This window comes from Scyliorhinus torazame, chromosome 2 (genome assembly GCF_047496885.1).
Source record: "Scyliorhinus torazame isolate Kashiwa2021f chromosome 2, sScyTor2.1, whole genome shotgun sequence".
NCBI lineage: Eukaryota > Metazoa > Chordata > Chondrichthyes > Carcharhiniformes > Scyliorhinidae > Scyliorhinus > Scyliorhinus torazame.
The window spans coordinates 398,875,899-398,902,068 of record NC_092708.1 but is presented as its reverse complement, the minus strand read 5'-3'; the positions used below and the strand labels follow the sequence as shown (position 1 = coordinate 398,902,068).

At 54.3% G+C, this 26,170-nt stretch overlaps 2 protein-coding genes across 3 annotated transcripts in view; one reads left to right on the top strand and one right to left on the bottom strand.

The window, feature by feature from the left end:
* LOC140406230 (sterile alpha motif domain-containing protein 15-like) overlaps nucleotides 1–4,837 on the bottom strand; it is a 46,232-nt gene extending 41,395 nt beyond the window's left edge. The window contains exon 1 of the mRNA XM_072494363.1: nucleotides 4,392–4,837. Coding sequence (XP_072350464.1) covers nucleotides 4,392–4,520 — 129 coding nt within the window. The 5' untranslated portion in view covers nucleotides 4,521–4,837. The remainder of the gene's footprint in view (nucleotides 1–4,391) is intronic.
* Nucleotides 4,838–5,012: 175 nt separating this feature from the next.
* tmed8 (transmembrane p24 trafficking protein 8) overlaps nucleotides 5,013–26,170 on the top strand; it is a 31,824-nt gene continuing 10,666 nt past the window's right edge. The window contains exons 1-3 of one of the 2 annotated variants that reach the window (XM_072494361.1): nucleotides 5,013–5,296; nucleotides 16,537–16,633; nucleotides 20,544–20,652. In XM_072494361.1, the coding sequence (XP_072350462.1) occupies nucleotides 5,104–5,296; nucleotides 16,537–16,633; nucleotides 20,544–20,652 (399 nt within the window). In that variant the 5' untranslated portion in view covers nucleotides 5,013–5,103. Of the gene's footprint in view, nucleotides 5,303–16,536; nucleotides 16,634–20,543; nucleotides 20,653–26,170 lie in introns of both variants that reach the window. The other variant, XM_072494354.1, reaches the window with a different exon arrangement.

Genomic DNA, 26,170 nt, shown 5'->3' with positions numbered 1-26,170 from the left:
ATGAATCATCAGGAGTAAATATTCCTGCCGAGTGTCAATGAGTGGGGAACATTAAGCCCATCCCCTGGGCTGTGGAAGGAACAGTGCTCATTATGCTCCCTCCCTTATGCACAAAATACCCCAATTCATCCAATTACTGGCTGCTAATCCAGTAATCTCTCGATGCATTACATTTCCCAAATAGTTCCTTGGGCGGCGACATGTCAGAGCAGGGCCTGCACAGGGGGAGCACGAGCACGGACGTAATGACCCAGCATTCAAACCTTTCCTGAAGGCCTTTATCCTCCTAAAGGATGCCCGGGTCAGAGAGTTTCCGATCACTGTATGTCTCTCTTTACTCAGACTGCTGCCCAGATTCTTAGTCAGCAATGTGATGGAATACACTCCACTTAGGGCGGCACGGTAGCACAGTGGTTAGCACTGTTGCTTCACAGCGCCAGTGACTTGGGTTCGATTCCCGGCTTGGGTCACTATCTGTGCGGTGTCTGCACGTTCTCCCAGTGTCTGCGTGGGTTTCCTCCGGGCGCTCCAGCTTCCTCCCACAAGTCCCGAAAGACGTGCTGTTAGGTGAACTGGACATTCTGAATTCTCCCTCTGTGTACCCGAACAGGCGCCGGAATGTGGCGACTAGGGGATTTTCACTGTAACTTCATTGTAGTGTTAATGTAAACCTACTTGTGACAATAAAGATTATTATATTATTATTATCTGGATGAGTGCAGCTCCAACAACACTCAGGGCTGGTTTAGCACAGCGGGCTAAACAGCTGGCTTCTAAAGCAGAGCAAGGCCAGCAGCACGATTCAATTCCCGTACCGGCCTCCACGAACAGGCGCCGGAATGTGGCGACTAGGGGCTTTTCACAGTAACTTCATTGAAGCCTACTCGTGACAATAAGCGATTATTATAAGATGTTCGACACCATCCAGGATAAAGCACTCCTGCTTGATTGACATCCCATCCACTATCTTCAACATTCACTCCCTCCACCATTGACATACAGTGGCAGCCGTGTATACCATCTACAAGATGCACTGCAGGGGGCAGCACGGTGACGCAGTGGGTTAGCACTGCAGCCTCACGGCGCCGAGGTCCCCGGTTCGATCCCGGCTCTGGGTCACTGTCTGTGTGGAGTTTGCACATTCTCCCTGTGCTTGCGTGGGTTTTGCCCCCACAACCCAAAGATGTGCAGGGTAGGTGGATTGGCCACACTAAATTGCCCCTCAATTGGAAAAATGAATTGGGTACTCTAAATTTATTTTTTAAAAGAGAGATGCACTGCAGGAAATCACCAAGATTCCTTCAATGGCCAAACGTCCAAACCCACGACGTCTGCCACTGAGATTGATGGGATACAATGGGAACACCACCACCTGCAAGTTCCCTTACACATCACACACCATCCCGACTTGGACATATATCGCCGTTCCTTCACTGTCGTGGGGTCAAAATCCTGGAACTCCCTCCCTAACAGCACAGTGGATATACCTACACTACATGGACTGCAGCAGTTCAAGAAGGCAGCTGACCAGCACCTCCTCCAGGGGCAATTAGGGATGGGCGATAAATGCTGGGCTTTCCCACAATGTCCACATCCCCAGAAAAAATGAAAAAGATCTTCTCATCCATGTGACACAAATCTAAAAAAAACCATCATTGGGGAATTAAGCCTCAACACCGACACGAGAATGCAGGTTCCTCACCTTACACCTGCTTCCTCGCCTCACACCCAATGTGTGATTGCTGGTAATTGACTTCAGGAAGCAAAGTACTGTACACACCCCTGTCAGCATCAACGGGGCCGGGGTGGAGATGGTTGGCAGTTTCAAATTCCTAGGGGTGCACATCTCCAAAAATCTGTCCTGGTCCACCCACGTCGACGCTACCACCAAGAAAGCACAACAGCGCCTATACTTCCTCAGGAAACTAAGGAAATTCGGCATGTCCACATTGACTCTTATCAACTTTTACAGATGCACCATAGAAAGCATCCTATCGGGCTGCATCACAGCCTGGTATGGCAACTGCTCGGCCCAGGACCGCAAGAAACTTCAGAGAGTCGTGAACACCGCCCAGTCCATCACACAAACCTGCCTCCCATCCATTGACTCTGTCTGTACCTCCCGCTGCCTGGGGAAAGCGGGCAGTATAAGCAAAGACCCCTCCCACCCGGCTTACTCACTCTTCCAACTTCTTCCATCGGGCAGGAGATACAGAAGTCTGAGAACACGCACGAACAGACTCAAAAACAGCTTCTTCCCCACTGTCACCAGACTCCTAAATGACCCTCTTATGGACTGACCTCATTAACACTACACCCTGTATGCTTCATCCGATGCCAGTGCTTTTGTAGTTACATTGTATATGTTGTGTTGCCCTATTATGTATTTTCTTTTATTCCCTTTTCTTCCCATGTACTTAATGATCTGTTGAGCTGCTCGCAGAAAAATACTTTTCACTGTACCTCGGTACACGTGACAATAAACAAATCCAACCCAATCCAAAGGGCCGAATGGCCTCCTGCTCTGTAAATTCTGTGATAATCTGGGACAAAGATTCGGCTCAACATCGTGGGCCGAAGGGCCTGTTCTGTGCTGGATTTTCCTATGTTCCACTGGGTACCCGCCCCGCTGGGTACCCGGGCCCGCTGGGTGTCCGGCCCGCTGGGTACCCGGGCCCGCTGGGTGTCCGGCCCGCTGGGTACCCGGGCCCGCTGGGTGTCGGGCCCGCTGGGTGTCGGGCCCGCTGGGTACCCGCCCCGCTGGGTGTCGGCCCCGCTGGGTACCCGCCCCGCTGGGTGTCGGGCCCGCTGGGTACCCGCCCCGCTGGGTGTCGGGCCCGCTGGGTGTCCGGCCCGCTGGGTACCCAGGCCCGCTGGGTGTCCGGCCCGCTGGGTACCCGGGCCCGCTGGGTGTCCGGCCCGCTGGGTACCCGGGCCCGCTGGGTGTCCGGCCCGCTGGGTACCCGGGCCCGCTGGGTGTCCGGCCCGCTGGGTGTCCGCCCCGCTGGGTACCCGCCCCGCTGGGTACCCGGGCCCGCTGGGTGTCCGGCCCGCTGGGTACCCGCCCCGCTGGGTGTCGGGCCCGCTGGGTGTCCGGCCCGCTGGGTACCCGGGCCCCGCTGGGTACCCGCCCCGCTGGGTACCCGGGCCCGCTGGGTACCCCGGCCCGCTGGGTGTCGGGCCCGCTGGGTACCCGCCCCCGCTGGGTACCCCGGCCCGCTGGGTACCCGGGCCCGCTGGGTGTCTGGCCCGCTGGGTACCCGGGCCCGCTGGGTGTCCGGCCCGCTGGGTACCCGCCCCGCTGGGTGTCCGGCCCGCTGGGTACCCGGGCCCGCTGGGTGTCCGGCCCCGCTGGGTGTCGGGCCCGCTGGGTACCCGCCCCCGCTGGGTACCCGCCCCGCTGGGTGTCGGGCCCGCTGGGTACCCGGGCCCGCTGGGTGTCGGGCCCGCTGGGTGTCCGGCCCGCTGGGTGTCGGGCCCGCTGGGTACCCGGGCCCGCTGGGTGTCCGGCCCCGCTGGGTGTCGGGCCCCGCTGGGTGTCCGCCCCGCTGGGTGTCGGGCCCGCTGGGTGTCGGGCCCGCTGGGTGTCGGGCCCCGCTGGGTGTCCGCCCCGCTGGGTACCCGGGCCCGCTGGGTGTCCGGCCCCGCTGGGTGTCGGGCCCCGCTGGGTACCCGCCCCGCTGGGTGTCCGCCCCACTGGGTGTCGGGCCCGCTGGGTACCCGCCCCGCTGGGTGTCCGCCCCACTGGGTGTCGGGCCCGCTGGGTGTCCGGCCCGCTGGGTACCCGCCCCGCTGGGTGTCCGCCCCACTGGGTGTCGGGCCCGCTGGGTGTCCGGCCCGCTGGGTACCCGGGCCCGCTGGGTACCCGGGCCCGCTGGGTGTCCGGCCCGCTGGGTACCCGGGCCCGCTGGGTACCCGCCCCGCTGGGTGTCCGGCCCGCTGGGTGTCGGGCCCGCTGGGTACCCGGGCCCGCTGGGTACCCGGGCCCGCTGGGTACCCGGGCCCGCTGGGTACCCGGGCCCGCTGGGTGTCGGGCCCGCTGGGTACCCGGGCCCGCTGGGTGTCGGGCCCGCTGGGTACCCGGGCCCGCTGGGTGTCCGGCCCCGCTGGGTGTCCGCCCCGCTGGGTGTCGGGCCCGCTGGGTACCCGCCCCGCTGGGTGTCCGGCCCGCTGGGTACCCGCCCCGCTGGGTGTCGGGCCCGCTGGGTGTCGGGCCCGCTGGGTACCCGCCCCGCTGGGTGTCCGCCCCGCTGGGTGTCGGGCCCGCTGGGTACCCGCCCCGCTGGGTGTCCGGCCCGCTGGGTACCCGCCCCGCTGGGTGTCGGGCCCGCTGGGTGCCCGCCCCGCTGGGTGTCGGGCCCGCTGGGTGTCGGGCCTCCTGAATCACTCACCTTGTACTGGGGGAAGCCCAGTTTCTGGATCCAGCTGGCCACGTCCCTCTCCTGCCAGTGCTGACTGCGGGGCACCACCAGGGGGTGACAGCCGCAGCGACACTCCCCCGAGCACGGGTACTTGGCCATCCGGGGTCTCCGTAGCTGACTGCGCCCCGTCGCCCCAGCAACCGTTACCGGGAGACCAGCTGGCGCGTCACCGCCGACACGGTTACCACGGCAACCCGCCACATCCGGGTCACAAGTCCGGTGACGTCCAGCGGAATTCACAATTGAGAAAATAACAAATGGGTCTCAAACAATCCGCTTTCTTTTCAAATTTTGACACGTGAAATGCAATTTTCATCCCGCTCTTCATTGGTTCGGTACTTCCCCCTTTAGCGATCCTATTCCTGACTGAGAATCGGCAATTTCCGTGCCGAGTCCGGGCCCCGCCTCCACTTCCGGTCCCACCCTCGGCAATTTCCGTGCCGAGTCCGGGCCCCCGCCTCCACTTCCGGTCCCACCGTCGGCAGTTTCCGTCCGGAGCTCGGGTCCCGCCTGCACTTCCGGTCCCACCGTCGGCAGTTTCCGTCCGTAGCTCGGGTCCCATCTCCACTTCCGGTCCCACCCTCGGCAGTTTCCGTGCCGAGCCGGGTCCGCCGCCGGTGGTTCCGCCGCGGTCCGGCAGCGCTCGGTTCTTTCCGGAGGCCACGGGCGCGTTGAGGTGACGATGGCGAGCGGGGCGGCGACCGGGCGGCAGCGCTCCGTGCCGCGGGGCGGGGGCTCAGCCCGCGGACAGGCGGAGGCGGGCACCGGGAGGACGCCGAGCGGCAGCAGCGCGATGAAGATGGGGATGAGCCTGGGGGTGCCGGCGGCCGAGAAACCGCCGCAGGAGCCGGAGGAGCGGCCGGAGCGGGAGCCGGGGCCGGGTGAGAGAGACCGGGGGCGGGAGGGGGGCTGCGGGGGTCCCTCACCCTCACCCCCTCCACCCTCACCCCCTCCACCCTCACCCCCTCCACCCTCACCCCCTCCCTCCACCCTCACCCCCTCCCTCCACCCTCACCCTCACCCCCTCCACCCTCACCCCCTCCACCCTCACCCCCTCCACCCTCACCCCCTCCCTCCACCCTCACCCCCTCCCTCCACCCTCACCCTCACCCCCTCCACCCTCACCCCCTCCGCCCTCACCCCCTCCACCCTCACCCCCTCCACCCTCACCCCCTCCACCCTCACCCCCTCCGCCCTCACCCCCTCCCTCCACCCTCACCCCCTCCACCCTCACCCCCTCCGCCCTCACCCCCTCCGCCCTCACCCCCTCCCTCCACCCTCACCCCCTCCCTCCACCCTCACCCCCTCCACCCTCACCCCCTCCACCCTCACCCCCTCCACCCTCACCCCCTCCACCCTCACCCCCTCCGCCCTCACCCCCTCCCTCCGCCCTCACCCCCTCCCTCCGCCCTCACCCCCTCCCTCCACCCTCACCCCCTCCACCCTCACCCCCTCCACCCTCACCCCCTCCACCCTCACCCCCTCCACCCTCACCCCCTCCTCCCTCACCCCCTCCCACCGCCCTCGCCCCCTCCACCCTCACCCCCTCCGCCCTCACCCCCTCCCTCCACCCTCACCCTCACCCCCTCCACCCTCACCCCCTCCACCCTCACCCCCTCCACCCTCACCCCCTCCACCCTCACCCCCTCCACCCTCACCCCCTCCACCCTCACCCCCTCCACCCTCACCCCCTCCACCCTCACCCCCTCCACCCTCACCCCCTCCCACCGCCCTCGCACCCTCCACCCTCACCCCCTCCGCCCTCACCCCCTCCCTCCACCCTCACCCCCTCCGCCCTCACCCCCTCCCTCCACCCTCACCCTCACCCCCTCCACCCTCACCCCCTCCGCCCTCACCCCCTCCGCCCTCACCCCCTCCACCCTCACCCCCTCCACCCTCACCCCCTCCGCCCTCACCCCCTCCCTCCGCCCTCACCCCCTCCACCCTCACCCCCTCCACCCTCACCCCCTCCACCCTCACCCCCTCCACCCTCACCCCCTCCACCCTCACCCCCTCCACCCTCACCCCCTCCACCCTCACCCCCTCCACCCTCACCCCCTCTACCCTCACCCCCTCCACCCTCACCCCCTCCACCCTCACCCCCTCCACCCTCACCCCCTCCACCCTCACCCCCTCCCTCCGCCCTCGCCCCCTCCACCCTCACCCCCTCCGCCCTCACCCCCTCCGCCCTCACCCCCTCCGCCCTCACCCCCTCCGCCCTCACCCCCTCCGCCCTCACCCCCTCCGCCCTCACCCCTCCACCCTCACCCCCTCCACCCTCACCCCCTCCACCCTCACCCCTCCGCCCTCACCCCCTCCGCCCTCACCCCCTCCGCCCTCACCCCCTCCGCCCTCACCCCCTCCGCCCTCACCCCCTCCGCCCTCACCCCCTCCGCCCTCACCCCCTCCGCCCTCACCCCCTCCGCCCTCACCCCCTCCGCCCTCACCCCCTCCGCCCTCACCCCCTCCGCCCTCACCCCCTCCGCCCTCACCCCCTCCGCCCTCACCCCCTCCGCCCTCACCCCCTCCGCCCTCACCCCCTCCGCCCTCACCCCCTCCGCCCTCACCCCCTCCGCCCTCACCCCCTCCGCCCTCACCCCCTCCGCCCTCGCCCCCTCCGCCCTCGCCCCCTCCGCCCTCGCCCCCTCCGCCCTCGCCCCCTCCGCCCTCGCCCCCTCCGCCCTCGCCCCCTCCGCCCTCGCCCCCTCCGCCCTCGCCCCCTCCGCCCTCGCCCCCTCCGCCCTCGCCCCCTCCGCCCTCGCCCCCTCCCACCGCCCTCGCCCCCTCCCACCGCCCTCGCCCCCTCCCACCGCCCTCGCCCCCTCCCACCGCCCTCGCCCCCTCCCACCGCCCTCGCCCCCTCCCACCGCCCTCGCCCCCTCCCACCGCCCTCGCCCCCTCCCACCGCCCTCGCCCCCTCCCACCGCCCTCGCCCCCTCCCACCGCCCTCGCCCCCTCCCACCGCCCTCGCCCCCTCCCACCGCCCTCGCCCCCTCCCCCTCGCCACCGCCCTCGCCCCCTCCCACCGCCCTCGCCCCCTCCCACCGCCCTCGCCCCCTCCCACCGCCCTCGCCCCCTCCCACCGCCCTCGCCCCCTCCCACCGCCCTCGCCCCCTCCCACCGCCCTCGCCCCCTCCCACCGCCCTCGCCCCCTCCCACCGCCCTCGCCCCCTCCCACCGCCCTCGCCCCCTCCCACCGCCCTCGCCCCCTCCCACCGCCCTCGCCCCCTCCCACCGCCCTCGCCCCCTCCCACCGCCCTCGCCCCCTCCCACCGCCCTCGCCCCCTCCCACCGCCCTCGCCCCCTCCCACCGCCCTCGCCCCCTCCCACCGCCCTCGCCCCCTCCCACCGCCCTCGCCCCCTCCCACCGCCCTCGCCCCCTCCCACCGCCCTCGCCCCCTCCCACCGCCCTCGCCCCCTCCCACCGCCCTCGCCCCCTCCCACCGCCCTCGCCCCCTCCCACCGCCCTCGCCCCCTCCCACCGCCCTCGCCCCCTCCCACCGCCCTCGCCCCCTCCCACCGCCCTCGCCCCCTCCCACCGCCCTCGCCCCCTCCCACCGCCCTCGCCCCCTCCCACCGCCCTCGCCCCCTCCCACCGCCCTCGCCCCCTCCCACCGCCCTCACTCACCCTCTCCCACCGCCCTCACTCACCCTCTCCCACCGCCCTCACTCACCCTCTCCCACTGCCCTCACCCCCACCCCCTCTGCCCTCTTCCCCCCCCCCCCCCCCCCCCCGCCCCGTCCGGGTCTCCCCCCCCCCCCCCCCCCCCCCCCCCCCCTGCAGCACCATAAACATATTGTAAAATATGAAAGAGCCGTCGAGGATGTGTGAGTGTGAAGCGATTGTTGGGTTTGGTGTGGATTTCAGGATCATTCATCAATGTTCATGTCTGTCAGTCTCTCTGTGGAAATGGCTGGATTGTTGTGAATCTCTCTCTAACCGACAATTTAAACAGCCAGGGCTGGAGGGGGTCAGACTTTATTTTGTTAAATGCCAAGAGTCTTTTTTTTTTTTTGAAGGGATAAATTGAGAATGCAGAAATACACCAGTAAATTTGACAGATTTGTGTTTTGATCATCGTTTAGTCTTGTGAAATTGGACACGAAAATGGTTTTCTTTTTAAAAATCGTCGTCAGGCTAAATGTCGCCAGTGCTATTTATGGTGACAGCGATTTAATAGAATCCACGGTTAGCGTCTGGAATTCTCTGCCTAACAGTGTGGGGCAGGCAGGTTCAGTTGCTGCTTTTAAAGGATAAACAAGCACCTGAAGAGAGAATATCTGTTGTGTTATGTGGAGAGGGAGTGGGGCCAGCTGAGGGTTAGCATGATTGTGACTGGTTGAATGGTTGCTTTCTGTGCTGTAACCATTCTGTGATTTGGTTTGTGGCGTCAACCACTTCATTAAAAATGGTGGGTAAGTGGGCACAGACGGGGCAGTTACAGAAAGAACACAATGCACAACGTCAACCCCAGACTTATTGCAAGAAAATGAAATGCAGGCAGTGGAAGTTGGGATTTAAAAAAACAAATTGGGAGCTTGGAGATGTCTTGGTGATACTGCGTTGCTGCATGAGGCATCAGTGTTTCGTTTGCAGCTTGTTACATTTGGACAATGGCAGCAATGCACTGTTGCCAGGCTGACAGGGAAAACTGGTTATCCAATAATAAATTGGTTTGCACCAAACCCAAAGGTTTTGTTTGCTAAAGACATCTGTGCATTTGTTCTGTGCAGAATCTGCAACAATCTGTATTATTGCACCATCATAGTTCCAGGGGAGTTGCTGACATCAGGCACAGAATGGCATCAGGGATGAAGGGACCTCAGTTCTCTGGAAGAGCTGGGATTGTCATTCCAGCAATGGAAATTGAAGAGGGCTTCAAAGTAATGGGGGATTCTGATCCAGCAAATACAGAGGCAGCAAATACAGAGGCAGAAGCTTTGCTCAGCAGGGGGACACAGATTTAAGGTGATTGCCTAAAGAACCCAGCGAGGGCGGTGAGGAAGTAATTTTTTAATGCAGCAAGTTGTTGTGACCTGGAGTTTGCTGCCTGGAATTCAACAATAACTTTCAAAATACATTGGAAAAATACTTGATGGAAAAATAATGACGGGGATTTGAGGATGACCGATAAGCTCTGCTACGGGCACAACGAGGATTTGGGGAGTTGAGGATGACTGATAAGCTCTGATACAGGCACAATGGCGACATTGTGTGCTGTATCATTCCATGATGTTCAAAAATTAAACTTTCAGTTTTACTGATTTCTCTGAAGTTTACCTGGGAATTTCTTCCTATTTTTTCTATTCACATAAAATATGGAAGCCCCCCCCCAGCCCCCCCGGGATATTTAAAACAAACCGATTTACTGATCCCTATCTGATGAGCAATTAATTGAAGTGGCTGCAATTTATGAACTGGGAATGATTTGTTTGGTATTTGTTTTTTTTTTCATTATGGGTGACGGTTACAAGGGAGATTCCAACTGTAGCCATCCTATTTTTGGAAATACAAACCCCCCTTTATGCGCTGGGATCCCCCTGGTGCACTGCTTGCATGTGTGTCAAGAACACACACACCAGGGATAAGAGCAGGAATAGACCATGTTTTTCTTGGAGCTTTCTCTGCCATCATCACGATCGTGGCTTATCTTGGGCTTCAACCCCACTTGCCAACGGTCCCCGTACCCCTTCATTTCCTGAGAGGCTAAAAATCTGTCTATCCCACCTATAAACATGTTCAACAATGAACCATCCACAACCCTTTGTGGTTGAGAATTCCAAAGTTCACAACCCTTTTTGAGTGAATTAATTTCTCCTCATCTCGGTCCTAAATAATCGGCCCCCTTTATCCTGAGACTGTGCCCCTTAACATTGTTGCTTCACAGGTTCGATTCCGGCTTCGGTCACTGTGCGGAGTCTGCATGTTCTCCCCGTGTCTGCGTGGGTTTCCTCCGGGGGCTCCGGTTTCCTCCCACAAGTCCCGAAAGACGTGCTGTTAGATAATTTGGAGATTCTGAATTCTCCCTCTGTGTACCCGAACAGGCGCCGGAATGTGGCGACTAGGGGATTTTCACAGTAAATTCATTACAGCGTTAATGTAAACCTACTTGTGACACTATTATTATACTAATGATTATTATTATAGATTCTTCAACCAGAGGAAACAATCTCTGTTTCGACCCTGTCAAACCCCTTCGCAATCTTGTAGGTTTCAGTGAGATCACCTCTCATTCTTCTAAACTCCAGAGATTTAAAAAACCAATTTGCTCAGCCTTTCATCATAGGACAAGCCCCTCATCGCAGAGACCGATCTAGTGAACCTTCACTGTATCCCTTCGAGCCTGCTGTGCCATTCATTATCATCAAACTCAGTAACTTTGAACCCTTTAGCCCCAAGTGCAATACCTAACTGCTTCAAAACATACAATGTTTTGGCCTCAATTGCTTCCAGTGGTGACGGATTCCACAGCTCACCACCCTCTGGGTGAAGAGATTTCTCCTGATTTGTCCTAAATGGTCTACGCCGTATCCTCAGACTGTGACCCACCCACCATCAGGAACATCCTTCCTGCATCTACCCTATCCAGTCCTGTTAGAATTTTATAGGTTTCTATGAGATTCCCCCTCATTCGTCTGAACTCCCGTGAATATAATCCTAACTGACACAATCTCTCCTTGTATGTCAGTCCCGTCATCCCAGGAATCTGTCTGGTAAATCTTCGCTGCCCTCCCTTGAGAGCAAGAATATCCTTCCTCAGAGAAGGAGACCAAAACTGCCCACAATACTCCAGGTGTGGCCTCACCAAGGCCCTGTATAATTGCAGCAACACATCCCTGCTTCTATACTCAACCTCTCACAATGAAGGCCAACATACCATTTGCCGCCTTTACTGCCTGCTGCACCTGCATGCTTACCTTCAGTGACTGGTGTATGAGGACATCTAGGTCTCGTTGCACATTTTCCCCCCCTCTAAATCGATAGCAATTCCTGTTTTTGCTACCAAGGTGGATAAACTCCCATTTATCCCCATACTGCGTCTGCTATGCAATTGCCCACTCACTCAGCCTGTCCAAATCACATTGAAGCATCTCTGCATCCTCCTCACAGCTCACCCTCCCACCCAACTTTGTGTCATCTGCAAATCTGGAGATAATACATTTAGTTCCCTCGTCAAAATCATTGATAAATATTATGAATAGCTGGGGTACTAGTCGCTGTCTGCCATTTGGAAAAAGACCCTTAATTCCGACTCTTTGTTTCCTGTCTGCCAACCAGTTTTCTATCCATCTCAATACTGCCCCCAATATCATGCACTTTAATTTCACACGCTAATCTCTTATATCGGACTTTGTCGAAAGACTTCTGAAGGTCCAGATATACCACATCCACTGCCTGCCTCTCATCCACTCTACTAGTTACATCCTCGAAGAATTCCAGTAGATTTGTCAAGCATGATTTCCAAATCCATGCTGACTCTCTCCCATCCTGCCTCTGTTTTCCAAGTGCTCTGCTATGAAATATTTTATAATGGAACTTGAGAAATTTTTCAGAATACGGACGTCAGGCTGACTGGTGTATAATTCCGTTTTCTCTCTACCTCCTTTTTAAATAGTGGGATTACATTAGCTACCCTCCAATCTGTAGGAACTGTTACAGAGTCTATAGAATCCTGGAAGGTGACCACTAATGCATCCACTATTTCTGGGGCCATTTCCATCAGTACTCTGGGATGTAGATTATCAGGCTGTGGGGATTTATCGGCCTTCAAACCCATCTATTTCCACGACACAATTTTCCCATTAATACAGATCACCTTCATTAAACCCTGTGTTACCCAACATTTCTGGTACGTTCTTGTGTTCTCCTTTGTGAAGACAGAACCACAGTATGTATTTAGTTGGTCAGTCATTTTTTTGTTCCCCATTATAAATTCCCCAATTTCTGACTGTTAAGGGACCTACATTTGTCTTCACAAATATTTTTCTCTTCGCTTATCTATGGAAGCTTTTACTGTTGGATTTTATGTTCCACACAAGCTTATTCTAATACTCTATTTCTCCCTTCTTAATCAATCCCTTTGTCCTCCTTTTCTGAATTCTAAACTGCTCCCAATTCTCAGATCTGTTGTTTGTATGCCTCGTCCTTGGATCTAATACACTCTAATTTCCCCTGTCAACCATGGATTGGCCACCTTTCCCGATTTGTGACAGACAGGAATGAACAATTGTTGCAGCTCCCTCATCCTTGAATATTTGCCATTGCCTATCCACTGTCATCCCTTTAAGTAACATTCCAATCCATCATAGCCAACCTGTGCCTCATACTATCGTGGTTTCCTTCATTTATAATCGGGACCCTAGTCTCAGAATCAACTGCTTCACTCTCTATCTTGAAAAAATTCTATCATATTATGGTCACTCATCCCCAAGGGGTCTCGCACAACGAGATTGCCACTTATTCCTTTCTCATTGCACAATACCCCGTTTAGGATAGCCTGTTCTCCTGTTGGTTCCTCAATCCAGTGGCCCAGAAAACCATCCCGTATATACTCCAGGAATTCCTCCTCTATTGTATTGTTACTAATTTTATTTCCCCAATCTATAAGCAGATTAAAATCACCCATAATTACAGATGTTCCTTTATAGAATGTGTCTGTAATTTCCTGTTTAATGCCATGCCCAACATCACCACTGCAGTTTGGGGTTCTATATACAACCCCCAGTAACGATCTTTGCCCCTTGGTGTATCTCATCTCTACCCGTACAAATTCCACATCTTCGGAACAAATATCCTTCATCGCTATTGTGTTCATGTCCTCTTTAACCAGCAATGTCACTCCACCGCCTTTTCCTTTTTGTCTGTCCTTTCTACATCCTGACTACCCCTGAATGTTCAGTTCCCATCCCTGGTCACTCTGCAGCCGTGTCTCCATAATCCCGACTATATCATACCCGATTACATCTATTGTGCAATTAATTCATCCATTTGATTCACGCATTAAGGCACAAAGCCTTAACGTTTGTCTTTTTACCATTACTTACCCCGTTCCCACTACATTTCACTCAGGCCCTGTTTGATGCTGGCCTTTGGTTTCTCTGCTGATCACTTTTCTAATTCCCCTTTCTATCTTTTGTTCTTGTCCATGTTTCCCTCTCCCATGACCCTTACCTAGGTTTCCACCTGCCTGCCATTTTAGCTCCCCAACCACTCCAACAAATACCTCCCCAAAGACATCAGTCCCAGTCCTGCCCAGGTATAACCCGTCCAGTTTGTACAGGTCCCACCTCCCACAGAACCGGTCCCAGGAATCCCCCCTTCACTGTCTGTCTTTAACCTCTGGATCACTGTACTCCGGAATAATGAATAGGCCACAATGCTGTTTGTGTAATCCTTCAAATGAACCCTGTTGTTATTGCCGGCATTCCACTTGGGAATATAGAGGTGAAAATGTTCACATCACGGGAGGATCTGCTTGTGTTTCTAATTGAATTTGATGTGGTACAGCTACTTCACAGGGCCCTCGCTGTCAGTTCTTGCAATCTTGCGGGGTGGTGTGTACACACACGGTTTATATACCCTGCGATACAGAAGGTTAAGGAATGATTGGATTTGAATCTTTTAAGGATTCAATAGGTAAATGGAGAGAAATGTGTGGCTCACCACCTCCATCTCGTGGGACGTGTGAGATGGACAATAAAATGGTCCATCAAAGAATGGGGGAAAAAACTTGCCCTGCTGATTGGGAATCTGGGACAAGAGCATTGCCTTAAAGTCAGAGCAAGGCCATTGAGGAGAGATGTTTGGAAACTCTTAAAATACAGATCAGCCACGATCTAGCCGAATGGCGGGGCGTGCTTGATGGGCCGAATGGCCTCCTGTATTTTCATTGAATTTACTGCTTTGCCGTTCTTGGGCCTGTGCGTTTGAAGACGTTATTGGGGAAGTGCAGGCGTCGGTGCCTTTTGTGGCTTGTAATGTCTTTGGTTTTGTCGATTTCATGGGTTTCAGGATGTTAGAAAAGATGGTTGAAAGTCACCTGCATTTCTATAGTGCCTTTCATCATTCCCAGATATCCCAAAGCAGTTTACGCCAATGAAATAAATTTGACAAAGAGTCATCCAGACTCGAAACGTTCGCTCCCTTCTCCCAGAGGCTGTCAGGCCTGCTGAGATTGTCCAGCAGTTTCTGTTTTTATTTCAGATTCCAGCACCGCAGTAATTTGCTTTGAAATACGTTTGGCGTATGTTCACAGTTGTAATGTAGGCAGCAAATTTGCCTACAGCAAGCTCCCACAGACAGGAATGGGGTAAATGTGATTGTAAATGGAACCTATCATTGCCGGGGCACCTATCCTTCTCCAAATAGTTGCCGGGTGATCTCTTACGCCCTGAGCAGACCGCGATCTTGAACTAAGATCTCACCTGAAAGACGGTGCCTCCAACTGTGGAACTTGAATCCCTCATGTTGTGAATCTGAGGCCAGAGAACTGCTTACTGGGCAATGCCCAACAACTGAATGAGAAACTAGGAACACTCATGGACGTTGATGCCAGGTTGAAAGAGGTTGTTGGCTGTACCTCACTCACATCACTCTCTCTGACTCGCAAGGATTTTTGATTAAAGTTTCCATCAAATGTAAAGAATCATCTTGTAGCACATTGATCAAATGCGTCCTTCCAAACCGAAGAGAGCTAACCTTGGGGGGGGGGGGGGGGGGGTGAAGTATTGGTGACTGAAGTTGCAGGCACGGAGAGAGCAGCAATATGAGGGGATTGGAGTATTGTTAAAAAATGTATTTGGTGCTAATGTTAAATGTGTTCAGTGTAGCATTGGAGTCACCAGCTGTGGCCACTGTTAAATCGCTCTGTTCTTTCAAACTGCTGTATGAATGAGATATCGGAGTCAGGGTTGGGATAGAGGCTAGCGAATCTTCCTGAGAGAGCCCAGTGTGTCCGTGCTGAACACTGGAAGATTGGCGCCTGCTCTGCTGTTGTCTCAGGTGGCTGAGTGAATTTGTGAAAGCTATAAACCGTGTCTCTCTTCTAATCTGTCACTTCTCAATTGCGAACCCTGGTTGGAGATGCAACTGAAGACATCTCCTAGCTCTTTCTCTCTCTATTGATGCTGCCAGACCTGCTGAGATTTTCCAGCACTTTGCTTTCTACGTATCCCCTCTAATCTTCACCAATCACCGTGAATCTGATTCCTCTGGAAACATTTATCCTTCCTCACTCCATTCCTTGAACAAATCCATGTTGATTTTAATTTATTCACCTGCATAATCTTCCAAGCGCTAATTAATTTTGTCCCAGATTATTGTTGTCTTCTCACTGATGTTAGGCTGTACCGTGTTTACTCGTGTATCCCTTTCTGAACAGTCATTCGCATTTTCCTGTCCCTTTTGGCAGCATTGCCATGTCTCAGGAGGTTTGGCAGGCTGTGACCAGGTCCTCTGCGATTTCCACCTTGACTCCACTCAGTAGCCGAGATGCACCCCACAAGTATCATTATTTTTATCCTATCCAACATCACCACTGCCTCCTCCTTCACTGTGACATTGACAGCAGTGAAGACCGATGCAGTATTCTCATTTAATACCTCACCAAACTCTGCCTCCAAGAAGTTCTTTTTGGTCCCTATTCAACCCTCTCTTTGATTCTCTTGTTACTATTTATATGTTTATCAAAGATTTTTGAGTTTCTTTTTCGTTACCTGTTTATTTAGCCTCATACTCTGACTTCCCTCTCGCTCCCCTTTCCAGTTCTCCGCTAATGTAAACTGGCATTTATCAAAAGCCTTTTCTTTATATCTTTAGTCAACCAGGAAGCTTTGGATGTCCTCACGTTCACCAACATGGGAGTGTGCCTGTGCCTGAGGCAGCTTTTCTTTGAAGCTATCTCCCAATGTTACTGTCTTTCATCCGATTTCTGACTCCGGTTCACCTGGACCGTGTCATTGTTCACCTTGCCGGTTAGCCGCTCGCTAGTTAGGTGGTGAAAATGATCACCACAAACTGAGTTTAGTGGCCCTATTTTGTTTCTCACCTGATTTATTTTAACAACTTGTTTATGCCATTGCGCTGACGATGATGCATCATTTATTTGAAATGCAGAACCTGAGCAGGACTCGAAGGCTGATGTGACCTCGCAACTGTCCGGTCTACAAGTGTCGGAAGGGAGTAAGAAGAGCCAGACAGAGACGGAAAACAGGTATCGATCAAACTAGTTTCGGGAGTGAAGATGGGAAGTTACAAATTGATTAGTCCAACTGGTCCATGCTGATATTTATGCCCAACCTGAACCTTGTCTCATAGTTTATCACAGCTTATCACCATACCCCTTGTTTCCTTGTGTGTTTCAGTATCATACTTTGTTTTATAATCCATCTACGCTACTAACCTCCCCGTGGTCGCAAGTTCCACAGTCACCACTCTCTGGGTAAAGGTATTTCTCCAGAATTCACAATTGGATTCATTGGTGACGGTTATGTAGTTGTGACCTCTAGCTGGGGTTTCGAGTGGAAATATCTCTACGTCATGCCTGTCAAGCCCCTTTCGTAATCTTAACGATCACTATCATCTCTTTACTGTTCATGTTGTAATTACAGTTAAACTCATGTTGCCAACTGGAGCAAACACTTTCTCAATGACGAGATAAATCTCTTACTGTAGCAGTGTTGACCTTCAAATAATGTTCTGGGATGTGTGCATCACTGCAAAGCAATACCCATCTCCAGTTGCCCTTAAGAAGATGGTGGTGAGATACCTTCTTGAACCGCTGAAGTCTGTGTGGTGTAGATGTTAGGCAAGCTGCTCCAGGATGTTGGCCCAGTAACACTGAAAGAACAACAATATGATTTCAAGTCCTAAATATTTTCCTACTTTACAGCAATTATTTCACTTCAAGCACTGCCATTTTACCCGTAAAGTTCGTTGAGACACTGAGGTCTTGCCAGGTGCTATTTCAATGCAAGTTCTTTCCTTCATATCAGCATGGTGTGCGATTCATAGAGAAATAGAATCCCTACAGTACAGAAGGAGGCCATTTGGCCCATCGAGTCCACACAAACCCTTTGAAAGAGCACCCCATCCAGGCCCATTCCCCTGCCCTATCCTTGTAACCCTAACTAGCCTTTGGAAACTAAGGGGACAATTGATCATGGCCAATCCACCTAACCTGCACAGCTTTGGACTGTGGGAAGAAACCGGAGCACCCGGAGGAAACCCACGCAGACACGGGGGGAACGTGCAGACTCCGCACAGACAGTGACCCAAGCCGGGAATCGAACCTGGGGCCCTGGCAATGAGGGGCAGCTGTGATGACCACTGTGCCACCCGGGTCCCTGGTGCCACGAGGCAGCTGTGATGACCACTGTGCCACCCTGGTACCTGGCGCTGTGAGGCAGCAGTGCAAACCACTGCTGGGGGCAATGGGGGCATTCCCTTGCTTTCAATGATTTGAAAATGATGTAACTCGATGAAGGCTGACTTTATTTTAGCCCTTTCTTCCCACCAACCCCCCCAACTTCCTCTTCTGAAAGTGCTGACCTGCACTAGGGTTGACTCAGTGATTAATAAAGAGTTTAAGGGGACTGGGGGAGGCAGTGCGTCCTGAATGTCTGTACTTTTCAGCAAGATTCACTCACTGCTGATTAGCGCAGTAATTCTGTCTGTTTTCCCACCACCGTGCATCACTCTGTGGCAGAGGTCACCGGGGGCACCTAAAGAATTAGAAGCTCTATCCGGGAGTCTGTGATCAGGTGTCAGTGCACATGACAAGGAATCCAGCCTGATCCTTGTGACCGAGTTGCTCCCCACCCTAACGAGCTGAGCCTGCAGGGAGTCATTAGATTTAATGACAATTGCATTCTTGTCCCACCCCAGGTAAGTCCCAACACCCAAGAGATCTGTCGTTTGCAGTCAGGCATGAAGAGGTAATAGGGGTGGGGGATGTGTGAGCTGGTTGGCTGTACGCGCGAAGGAGTTTGTGGAAAAATGCTTTGTTTCTCGCGAGCATAGCCCCAGCTGTGGTTAAGGAATTTTGACGTCCTGGGGTTAATTGATGGTGGGAGCCATGGAGCAACGTGATAACAGATGTGTTTCTGAAAATGACATCGTGCAATGAGCTGTTTGAGTTGATACTAATTTACTGCATTTAACTGTAATTATTGCAGAGTTCCTATGATTGGTGAAGGATTGGTCCCTTTTGAGAGTAGTCGATGGGGGGTTTGTGAAATTCTAATTACCAGAATTGTGCAAATCCCAGCAGATTGTTTTTTTTTAAAGAATGTTATTTTCTGGGGAAGGGTGCATTAACTTTCTCTGGGCCCAGTTTCCACCCCACCTCTGTTATTGAATTTGGGTTACATGGGGTCTCAATTTTCTTTTTTTAAATAACTTTAGAGAACCCAATTTTTTTTTTCCCTATTAAGGGGCAAATTTGCGTGGCCAATCCACCTACGCTGCACATCTTTGGTTTCTGGGGGTGAGACCCACGCAGACACAGGGAGAATGTGCAAACTCCACACGGGCAGTGACCCGGGGCCGGGATCGAACCCGAGTCCTCGGTGCGTGAGGCAGCAGTGCTAACCACTGTGCCACCGTGCTGCCCGGGTCCTCGACGCCGTGAGGCAGCCGTGCTAACCACTGCACCACCGTGCTGCCCGAGTCCTCGGTGCGTGAGGCAGCAGTGCTAACCACTGTGCCACTGTGCTGCCCGGGTCCTCAGCGCCGTGAGGCAGCCGTGCTAACCACTGCACCACCGTGCTGCCCGGGTCCTCAGCGCCGTGAGGCAGCCGTGCTAACCACTGCACCACCGTGCTGCCCGGGTCCTCGGCGCTGTGGGGCAGCAGTGCTAACCACTGCACCACCGTGCTGCCTGGGTCCTCGGCGCCGTGGGGCAGCAGTGCTAACCACTGTGCCACCATGCTGCCCGGGCCTCGGCACCGTGGGGCAGCAGTGCTAACCACTGTGCCACCATGCTGCCCGGGCCTCGGCGCCGTGGGGCAGCAGTGCTAACCACTGCACCACCGTGCTGCCCGGGTCCTTGGCGCCGTGGGGCAGCAGTGCTAACCACTGTGCCACCATGCTGCCCGGGCCTCGGCGCCGTGGGGCAGCAGTGCTAACCACTGTGCCACCGTGCTGCCCGGGTCCTCGGCGCCGTGGGGCAGCAGTGCTAACCACTGTGCCACCATGCTGCCCGGGCCTCGGCGCCGTGGGGCAGCAGTGCTAACCACTGTGCCACCGTGCTGCCCGGGTCCTCGGCGCCGTGGGGCAGCAGTGCTAACCACTGTGCCACCATGCTGCCCGGGCCTCGGCGCCGTGGGGCAGCAGTGCTAACCACTGTGCCACCGTGCTGCCCTGGTTCCCCATTTTCAATTCCTCGTTCAAGTGGCCATTCTTCATTCCTGAGTCACTTGACTGTGGAAGGCATCACAGCTGAGCTTGATCCTGTCTCCACAGTGAGCCGTACTCTCATCCTATTGAATACCAGGGAGACCAAAAGCCACGTTCTGTTGTCCTCAATGCAAACTGCACTCCCTCGCCACCATCCTTCTGAAACCCTAACCTGTGCTTTCATTAACTCCCATATTCCATCACTCACCAGGCTGGCCACCAAGTTTTGCACATCGTCACCGATCCAAAATTCTCTAAACCTCCCTTGGTAACCAACATTTTTGGTCACCTGTCCTAATACCATTTTTTCTTTGAATCAGTATCAGTCTTCATCTGATTGTGATACTTTTTACGAGGTTAAAGCACTTTATAAATACAGGGTGTTATACAGATTCACTTGCTGGAGGAGTTGACAGCGGTTTCCTTCATTGCCAAATCAGCTGAACCATTCTGAGTGTCTTTTGCTCAGGACCTGTGCTCACTCGGACTGTGACCCTGCTGAGATCGCCGGCCAGAAGCACAGTGCGGATTCGATCCTCGGACTTGTCTGTATTTGTGTCTTTCCCTGGCTACTGAGCCGCCGTCAGGACTACAAGTGTGTTCTGACTGGCAATGCCTCGTGCCAGGAGGCTGGGTGACGTCTGGTGGGATGCAGGCAGGCCGGGAGATGTGGGAGGGTGCAGCAACCGTTATTTTTGAGTAAGAATGTGTTTTTCTCTTGAGAGATCACAGAATGCAAGACCGGTGACCGAGGAAGCAGAAGGGAATGATGGGGACGGTTCTGGGATACCAGTGGAGCCGACAGCCGAGCCAGAAGATGAAGAACCAGAGCAGGTGTGCGGTTGAATGACCTGTAACTAGTTCTTTCTGCACCTTGTATTCTCTATGATTTTTAGTTGAATAGTTCACAAAGCAGCCAGCTATTCCAGTCCCACTCCAGAGACTCGAGTGCAGAATCTATCAGGCACTCGGCACTGCAGTACTGAGAGAGTGCTGCACTGTATGAGGTGCTGGATGGGATGTTTGACCGAGGCTCCCTCTGTGTTCTCAGTTGGATGTAGAAGATTCTGCAGCCACTTTTGGAATGGGTACTCCCCGATAGCCTGGATCAACATTTATCCCTCAGCTGCCATCGTTAAAAGCAGATGATCTGGCCTTTCGTCTTCATTGCTTGCTGTGGTATCTTGCTGTGCATAAGATGGCTGTTGCATTTCCTGCATTACATCAGTGACCAAATTTCAACCGAAGAAAGTTTTAAATTTCTTTAGCATCTTTCATGACCTTGGGAAGTCCCAAAGTCCTCTACCTCCAATGGATGGCCCGGGATAGCACTGCTGCCTCACAGCGCCAGGGACCCGGGTTAACACAGCTGTCTCACAGCGCCAGGGACCCGGGTTAACACAGTTGTCTCACAGTGCCAGAGACCCGGGTTAGCACTGCTATCTCACAGTGCCAGGGACCCGGGTTAACACTGCTGTCTCACAGTGCCAGGGACCCGGGTTAACACTGCTGTCTCACAGTGCCAGGGACCCGGGTTAACACTGCTGTCTCACAGTGCCAGGGACCCGGGTTAATACTGCTGTCTCAGTGCCAGGGACCCGGGTTAACAATGCTGTCTCACAGCGCCAGGGACCCGGGTTAACACTGCTGTCTCACAGTGCCAGAGACCCGGGTTAGCACTGCTGTCTCACAGTGCCAGGGACCCGGGTTAACACTGCTGTCTCACAGTGCCAGGGACCCGGTTAGCACTGCTGCCTCACAGAGCCAGGGACCCGGGTTAACACTGCTGTCTCACAGTGCTAGGGTCCCGGGTTAACACTGCTATCTCACAGTGCCAGGGACCCGGGTTAACACTGCTGTCTCACAGCGCCAGGGACCCGGTTAGCACTGCTGGCTCACAGAGCCAGGGACCCGGGTTAACACTGCTGTCTCACAGTGCTAGGGACCCGGGTTAGCACTGCTGTCTCACAGTGCCAGGGACCCAGGTTAACACTGCTGTCTCACAGTGCCAGGGACCCGGGTTAACACTGCTGTCTCACAGTGCCAGGGACCCGGGTTAACACTGCTGTCTCACAGTGCCAGGGACCCGATTAGCACTGCTGCCTCACAGAGCCAGGGACCCGGGTTAACACTGCTGTCTCACAGTGCTAGGGTCCCGGGTTAACACTGCTGTCTCACAGTGCCAGGGACCCGGGTTAACACTGCTGTCTCACAGCGCCAGGGACCCGGTTAGCACTGCTGCCTCACAGAGCCAGGGACCCGGGTTAACACTGCTGCATCACTGTGCCAGGGACCCGGGTTAGCACTGCTGCCTCACTGTGCCAGGGACCCGGGTTAACACTGCTGCATCACTGTGCCAGGGACCCGGGTTAGCACTGCTGTCTCACAGCGCCAGGGACCCGGGTTAACACTGCTGCATCACTGTGCCAGGGACCCGGGTTAGCACTGCTGCCTCACTGTGCCAGGGACCCGGGTTAACACTGCTGCCTCACTGTGCCAGGGACCCGGGTTAACACTGATGTCTCACAGCGCCAGGGACCCGGGTTAGCACTGCTGCCTCACTGTGCCAGAGACCCGGGTTAACACTGCTGTCTCACAGCGCCAGGGACCCGGGTTAACACTGCTGCCTCACAGCGCCAGTGACCCGGTTCAATTCCAGCCTAGGGTGACTGCCTGTGTGGAGTTTGCACTTTCACCCCGTGTCTGCATCAGTTTCCGCCGGGTTCTCCGGTTTCCTCTCTCAGTCCAAAGATGTGCAGGTTAGGTGGATTGGCCATGCTAAATTGCTCCTTGGTGTCCAGGGATGTGCAGATTAACTGGAGTTATGGGGATAGGGTGAAGGAGTGGGCCTAGATAGGGTGCTTGTAGGGCAGCACGGTGGTGCAGTGGTTAGCACTGTTCCCTCATGGCGCCGACGTCCCAGGTTCGTCCCGGATCTGGGTCACTGTCCGTGTGGAGTTTGCACATTCTCCCCGTGTCTACGTGGGCTTAACACCCACAACCCAAAGATGTGCAGGGTAGGTGGATTGGCCACACTAAATTGCCCCTTAATTGGAAAAAATGAATTGGGTACTCTAAATTTCTGGGGCTGGTTTAGCACAGGGCTAACTTGCTGGCTTTGAAGGCAGGCCAGCCGCACGGTTCAATGCCCGTACCAGCCTCCCCGAACAGGCGCCGGAATGTGGCGACTAGGGGCTTTTCACAGTAACTTCATTTGAACTTGTGACAATAAGCGATTTTCATTCATTTCATTTTCAGGGTGCTTGTTCAGAGGGTCGGTGCAGACTTGATGGGCCGAATGGCCTCCTGCAATGTAGGGATTCTATGGAAACCACATTTTCTACGTTAGGACCCAACATTGCTCTGTAAGTCATGAAAGCTCCAATTGACCGCAAACCTCTGCAACGATTTCCAGGCGAGAGGTCCACATTCCACAGATCTCTGAAGAAATGCTTCCTGATTCCACTTCCCAAGAGTCATTCTCTAATTTTATGGTGCCTCCTTGTTAGAAGCATAGGAAATAGTTCCTTTGTATCTACCTGCATCATTTTAAACACTCTATTAAATCACCCTGAAACTGCTGTGCGGAAAGGAATCAAAGTCCGGCACCCTCCGTTCTGAGACTGTGCCAGATTTTGAATGTTCCTGGATTTTGGAATACCTTCTGGTGGAACAGGCAGCTTTGTGTCTGGCAAGTAGGAAGGGCTGCAGGGAGGCAGATTCTAAAGCATTGCAATCGGCCCAGGTCCGGTCTGTGCACAAATTCCACCAATTCTGTCCTCGGGAATCAGCCTGAGAAACGGCCTCTTCATTCCTGAGCTTTACTGTGTTCTGGGAAAGGCACACACAGCTCCCAAAAGAAGAATGGCTGGTTGTCAGACAATTGCCGCTTCTGGGCAGCTGGATTTGGGACCTCTGCAGCCTGCCCTCAGAATTCCGCTCTTAGCCTGGTGTCGTTCTGGTGAATCTACCCTGTGCCCCAGGCTCATCATTCCTGCGGCTGCTTTCATAAGACCATAAGACATAGGAGCGGAAGTAAGGCCATTCGGCCCATCGAGTCCACTCCACCATTCAATCATGGCTGATTTCAACTCCATTTACCCGCTCTCTCTCCATAGCCCTTAATTCCTCGAGAAATCAAGAATTTATCAACTTCTGTCTTAAAGACACTCAACGTCCCGGCCTCCACCGCCCTCTGTGGCAATGAATTCCACAGACCCACCACTCTCTGGCTGAAGAAATTTCTCCTCATCTCTGTTCTAAAGTGACTCCCTTTTATTCTAAGGCTGTGCCCCCGGGTCCTAGTCTCCCCTGCTAATGGAAACAACTTCCCTACATCCACCCTATCTAAGCCATTCATTATCTTATAAGTTTCTATTAGATCTCCCCTCAACCTCCTAAACTCCAATGAATATAATCCCAGGATCCTCAGACCTTCATCGTATGTTAGGCCTACCATTCCTGGGATCATCCGTGTGAATCTCCGCTGGACCCGCTCCAGTGCCAATATGTCCTTCCTGAGGTGTGGGGCCCAAAATTGCTCACAGTATTCTAAATGGGGCCTAACTAATGCTTTATAAAGCTTCAGAAGTACAGCCTTGCTTTTATATTCCAAGCCTCTTGAGATGAATGACAACATTGCATTTGCTTTCTTAATTACGGACTCAACCTGCAAGTTTACCTTCAGAGAATCCTGGACTAGGACTCCCAAGTCCCTTTGCACTTCAGCATTATGTATTTTGTCACCGTTTAGAAAATAGTCCACGCCTCTATTCTTTTTTCCAAAGTGCAAGACCTCGCACTTGCCCACGTTGAATTTCATCAGCCATTTCTTGGACCACTCTCCTAAACTGTCGAAATCTTTCTGCAGCCTCCCCACCTCCTCCATACTACCTGCCCCTCCACCTATCTTTGTATCATCGGCAAACTTAGCCAGAATGCCCCCAGTCCCATCACCTAGATCGTTAATATATAAAGAGAACAGCTGAGGCCCCAACACTGAACCCTGCGGGACACCACTCGTCACCGGTTGCCATTCCGAAAAAGAACCCTTTATCCCAACTCTCTGCCTTCTGTCTGACAGCCAATCGTCAATCCATGTTAGTACCTTGCCTCGAATACCATGGGCCCTTATTTTACTCAGCAGTCTCCCGTGAGGCACCTTATCAAAGGCCTTTTGGAAGTCAAGATAGATAACATCCATTGGCTCTCCTTGGTCTAACCTATTTGTTATCTCTTCAAAGATCTCTAACAGGTTTGTCAGGCACGACCTCCCCTTACTAAAGCCATGCTGACTTGTCCTAATCCGACCCTGCACTTCCAAGAATTTAGAAATCTCATCCTTAACAATGGATTCTAGAATCTTGCCAACAACCGAGGTTAGGCTAATTGGCCTATAATTTTCCATCTTTTTCCTTGTACCCTTCTTGAACAGGGGGGTTACAACAGCGATTTTCCAATCCTCTGGGACTTTCCCTGACTCCAGTGACTTTTGAAAGATCATAACTAACGCCTCCACTATTTCTTCAGCTATCTCCTTTAGAACTCTAGGATGTAGCCCATCTGGGCCTGGAGATTTATCAATTTTTAGACCTCTTAGTTTCTCTAGCACTTTCTCTATTGTGATGGCTACCATATTCAACTCTGCCCCCTGACTCTCCGGAATTGGTGGGATATTACTCATGTCTTCTACTGTGAAGACTGACGCAAAGTACTTATTCAGTTCCTCAGCTATTTCCTTGTCTCCCATCACAAAATTACCAGCGTCATTTTGGAGCGGCCCAATGTCAACTTTTGCCTCCCGTTTGTTTTTAATGTATTTAAAGAAACTTTTACTATCATTCCTAATGTTACTGGCTAGCCTACCTTCAAATTTGATCCTCTCTTTCCTTATCTCTCTCTTTGTTATCCTCTGTTTGTTTTTGCAGCCTTCCCAATCTTCTGACTTCCCACTACTCTTTGCCACATTATAGGCTTTCTCTTTTGCTTTGATGCATTCCCTAACTTCCTTTGTCAGCCATGGCTGCCTAATCCCCCCTCTGATAACCTTTCTTTTCTTTGGGATGAACCTCTGTACTGTGTCCTCAATTACTCCCAGAAACTCCTGCCATTGCTGTTCTACTGTCTTTCCCACTAGGCTCTGCTCCCAGTCGATTTTCGTCAGTTCCTCCGTCATGCCCCTGTAGTTACCTTTATTTAACTGTAACACCTTTACATCTGATTCTACCTTTCTTTCTTTCAAATTGCAGACTGAATTCTACCATATTATGATCACTGCCTCCTAAGTGCTCCCTTACTTTAAGATCTTTAATCAAGTCTGGCTCATTACATAACACTAAGTCCAGAATGGCCT